Source organism: Hipposideros armiger, unplaced genomic scaffold (genome assembly GCF_001890085.2).
Source record: "Hipposideros armiger isolate ML-2016 unplaced genomic scaffold, ASM189008v1 scaffold_280, whole genome shotgun sequence".
In the NCBI taxonomy this organism is placed as follows: Eukaryota; Metazoa; Chordata; class Mammalia; order Chiroptera; family Hipposideridae; genus Hipposideros; species Hipposideros armiger.
Genome location: NW_017731630.1, coordinates 1758445 through 1763171, shown reverse-complemented (window position 1 = coordinate 1763171; position 4727 = coordinate 1758445). Strand labels below are relative to the sequence as shown.

Below are 4727 nucleotides of genomic sequence, written 5' to 3'. Positions count from 1 at the left end.
CTTGTCTGTTCCCCTTTCCCCAATTCCCCAGCACTGTTCCCATCCCCCCAATTCCCCAATTAAAAAAAAAATCTAAAAAAAAAATATATATATATATATATATATATATGTACTCCTATGTTTATTGCAGCGCTATTCACAATAGCCAAGACTTGGAAACAACTGAAATGCCCATCAGTAGACAACTGGATTAAGAAACTGTGGTACATTTATACAACGGAGTATTACTCTGCTATAAAGAAGAATGAAATCGTACCATTTGGGACAATATGTATGTACCTAGAGACTATTATGTTAAGTGAAATAAGTCAGTTGGAGAAAGACAAATACCACATGATTTCACTTATATGTGGAATCTAAAAAACTGAATGAACGAGCAAACAGAAGTGGTCTCAGAGATGTAGAGGAACAACTGATGGTTGCTAGTTGGGAGGGGGTGGGGATGAGGGAGAAGGGGAAGGGGTTAGACAGCCTAAATACGTAACTACAGTATTGCCACAGGGACAGGAAAGACGTTAGAGGAATATAATTAATAATGTTGTAAATATTTTGTAGGGTGTCAGGTGGTCACATGTCTTGCATCATGGATGGGGAAGAGGCTTGATCACTGCACTGTACACCTGAAGCTTTTATTGTATAATATTGTATGTCAACTATAAGTGAATATATATATACACACACACATACACACACACACACACACATATATTTATATGGTCATGGGACGTGAAGTATAGTGTGGGAGTGGAGGCAAGGGAATTGTAATAGATATGTATGATATTGGGGGGGAAGTGGGGCGGCGGATTGGGGGTTCTCACCTCGAAGGTAAAAAGTACAACTATTGCACTGTGTTGTACAGCTGAAACTAATTCTAAAAAATGTGTATTTCACAATAAAAAATAATTTTAAAAAATCAAAAAGAAAGTTAAAGGCCAATAGCAAGAATAAAATGGAATATTAAAGAACATTTGATGAACCCAAAAGGAAAAGGGAAAAGAGAAACCAGAATAAAAAAGATAAAGAAATAGCAGGATGGTAGGCTTAAATCCATCCACAGAGGATTACATTAAATTTAAACAAACCTAACATTCCGATTAAAAGGCAGAAATTGTCAGACTAGATAAAGCCTGTCCCAATTATATGATATCTACAAGGATACACTTGAAATCCCCCCCCATCACACACACACACACACACACACACACACACACACACACACACAAACGTTGAAAGTTTACACCTGAAAAAAGATTTATCTGCCAAACAGCAAGCAAGAATGTTTATGAGGCTGTATTAATCATCAGACAGAGATTTTTTAACAAGAATTACCAAGTATAGAGAAGGATATAGAGAAGGACATTTCCTAGTGATAAAGGGTCAATTTATCATGGAAAACACAATTATAAATACATATATACTTAATAACAAAGCTTTGAAATACACGAAGCCAAATCAGATAGTACTAAAAGGAGAAACAGACCAATCTAGATCACACTTGGACAAAAAAATTAAAAAGCATATATAAGATTGGAATAATGCTACCAACCAACTCATCTAATACCGATAGCTCCCCATAACCAAGCGCTCCAGAAAACACATACTTTTCAAGTGTGTGAGGAATGTTTAACAAGATAAATCACATGCTTAACCATAAAATAAGTCCCAGCAAGTCTCGAAAAATTGAAATCCTACAGAGTATGTTCTCTAAGCAAAAAAAAAAAAAAAAAAAAAAATTAAATTAAATTAAACGCAATCAATGAAAATAGTATTTTAAAAAATAACTCCAGAGAGTTAAAAATTAACTACACTTCTAAAAACCATGGATTAAAGAAGAATTCACAAAAAAATATTTTAAACTAAATGAAAACTAAAATGTAGCAAAATTCGTGGGCTGTAGCTGAAACCAGGATCACAGAGTATTTACAGCCTTAAACAAAAGGTTTGGAAAAGAAGGCTTGAAATTGATGATCTAAACTCAAAGTGAGTAAAACGAAGAAAATAATAAAGATCAGAGAAGAAAAACAGGAGTGAAATATCAACAAAGTGAAAAGTTATTTTTGTGAAAAAATGAATACACTTGACAACCCCCTAGCAAATCTGATTGAGGGGGGAAAAAAGAGAGAAAATACAAAATTAAAACACCAGGAACAAAATGCACTTTCACTACAGTTCCTACAGACATTGAAAGAATACTATAAACAACTTTACGCCAATAAGTTCAACAATTTATTGGGTTGTCGGAAAAGTCATGATGCATTTTTGCAATGAAAAACATAGAAAAGATATGTCATGATTTCTCCAACAACCCAACAGGCGAAATGGACAGATTCCTTAAAAGACACAAATTACCAAAACTGATACAAAAAGAAATGAAAAAATCTGAATAGCCTGATATATGATGAAGAAATTAAGTCGTATGAAGCATTTTCTATTAAGATAAAATGCCAGGCCCAAATGGTTTCATTGCCAAATTCAAACATTTAAGAAAGAAATTACACCAATCTGACTCTTTCTTCTTTTGGTGCACAGAGGAGGGAACACCTCCCAGTTTACTTCACGACTCCCACGCGTCCCTGAATCCAAAACCCAGCAAGAAAACTACAGAGCAATGTCCCTTAGGGGCACAGACACAGAAACACACAACAAAAGATGCGCAGCAAACACAGTGACATACAAAAATAGGATGCCACAGCTAAAGATATGTACAAAGTAACACATCCCAACTCTCAGAAACTCAAGCCGATTTAACATCCGCCTCCCCCCCCCCAAAAAAATGTAATTTACTGCATTCACAGGAGAGGGGAAAGCAGAAAAACTAACTGTATGATCATCTCAACAGATGCGGAAAAAGCACTTGACAGAATTCAACACCCTATGATGAGGCGAATTCTCAGCCAATTGGGAAGAGAACTCCCTTAAATTAGGAAGAGGACTATATTAAAAACGCCTCCAAATCGGTAATAAAAAGACAAATACCCTCCAAAGTAGGGAAAAGTCTTCAACGCTTTACTAGAAATAATACACGGTATAACATATAATAAAGGAATGTAATATGATTAAGGATGTAAGTATACATGAAAGGTGTTCAACTCAGTTATCAGGAAATGAAAATAAATCCACAATGAGAAACCATGACACACCCACGGCAATAGCAAAAATCAGATCGACTGGCCACAGGTGCTGCCGAGGATATGGGGTGACCAGAACCTTCCCGCACCACTGGTGAGGATGAGGGGTGCAGCCCTTCTGGGAAACCATGGCCGCTTCTGACACGGCTGAGCCGACGTCTACCTTTTGGCCCAGCAATGGCTCTCGTAGTTGTCTTATCTAATAGAGACACGAAAACGTGTATGTCCATAAAAAGACTTGAGAACCTTCACAGCAGCTTTGTTCGTAAGAGCAAAGCCTCGACAGCCCAAGCGGCTAACAAGAGGGTGAATAAGTAATTACTGAGTTATTTATGAAATATTCATATCATCAAGTATTCCTCAGCGGTAAAAATAAGAAGCGATTAACACACACAGGGATCCCGGGCAACGTCAAAAGCACTCTGCTGGGCGAAAGGCGTGGGATGAAGGGGGCCCCTCTCGTGGGCTGTGCAGCTCTGTTCAAATGGGCACGAAATGGGTCTGCAGTGGCAGAACTCAGCAGTGGCTTTAGGGGCCTGGGGATGGACAGCAGGAGGGCACCAGGTCGCACTGTGGGGAGATGGGCATTCGTGTGTCTTTTGTCAAAACTCATTGCATCGCACTTAGGATGTACATTTCACTGCCCCTCGACACAAAAACGTTCTTCAAAAAATAAATGCAAAAAAATAATAAAAAATAAATAAATGCAACGGGAACTTCCCGGGGGAATCAAGTCACAGGGTTCTGCTGAGAACCAAAGGGCTGATTCGTTTAAAATCTTGTTTGTGCACAAAGATCACTCACATAAACCAATCGATAAAGACGGAAACAATACCTGTTAACTCTCCTCGGGCATTTCTCCGGCTTGATATCCAATTCATAGTGATAGATGTCAATTTTTGGAATGTCCATTTCAAAGAAGTTGGCCTGTAACTTGATTGTTCTCCCAGAGGTCCCGAAGTCGGGTCTCGGTGGAGGCTTGAAGGCATATCCTTGGATGGGGGGTGGCGGTGGTGCAGGGGGCGTGAGCACTGCAACAGCAAAGAGGTGGCGTTACACAGGGAAGGAACCGGCTCCACTGGGGGGGCTGGACGGAGTGGGGAGAGGCGATCTGGCCTCCTCCAGCGCCTGACCCACCCTTCCCAACTCCCTAGGACCCCGGGCCACCAGTGTTCCTCTGGTACTTCCTTTCTCTCCTCCTCCACGGAATTCACGCCCCACCCAGCTCTGGTTGACCATGTCACAGAGACCACCTAACTGCCAGGCTCAAGGGACACCCCCGGACACCCCCCACCATGTGCCCTCCTGTCTCACTCAGTGTCATGTGACGTGGTGCCCCGCCCTCCTCTTTCCAACTGTCCACTCTGCCCAGGTCCTTGGAATGTGGTATTTCCTCCCCGCCCCTTTCTTACTGAGGACTCACAGCCATTGTCTTCTGCACCCAGTTAGCCTCCGTCACAGAGCCCCCCACTGCCTAGCCGGTCCTCACTGTTTTCCCTGCTTTGCCCTCAGTCGTCCTTCCCTCCCCACCCGTCTGCCTCAGCGCGGGTCCCCACTTCCTCCTGTGCAGTGATTACAGAAGCCTCGCAGCGAGGTGGT

The 4727-nt window shown here is 41.2% G+C and overlaps 1 protein-coding gene across 2 annotated transcripts in view; it reads right to left on the bottom strand.

Annotated features, from left to right (window-relative positions):
* The window catches only part of AGO2 (argonaute RISC catalytic component 2), a 59684-nt gene extending 55515 nt beyond the window's left edge, over positions 1-4169 (bottom strand). The window contains exon 1 of one of the 2 annotated variants that reach the window (XR_002125661.1): positions 3964-4145. Coding sequence is in view for 1 of the 2 variants with exons in the window: in XM_019657863.1 (XP_019513408.1) it covers positions 3964-4040 (77 nt within the window). In the remaining variant the exon portion in view is untranslated. Of the gene's footprint in view, positions 1-3963 lie in introns of both variants that reach the window. The other variant, XM_019657863.1, reaches the window with a different exon arrangement.
* Positions 4170-4727: the final 558 nt, after the last annotated feature.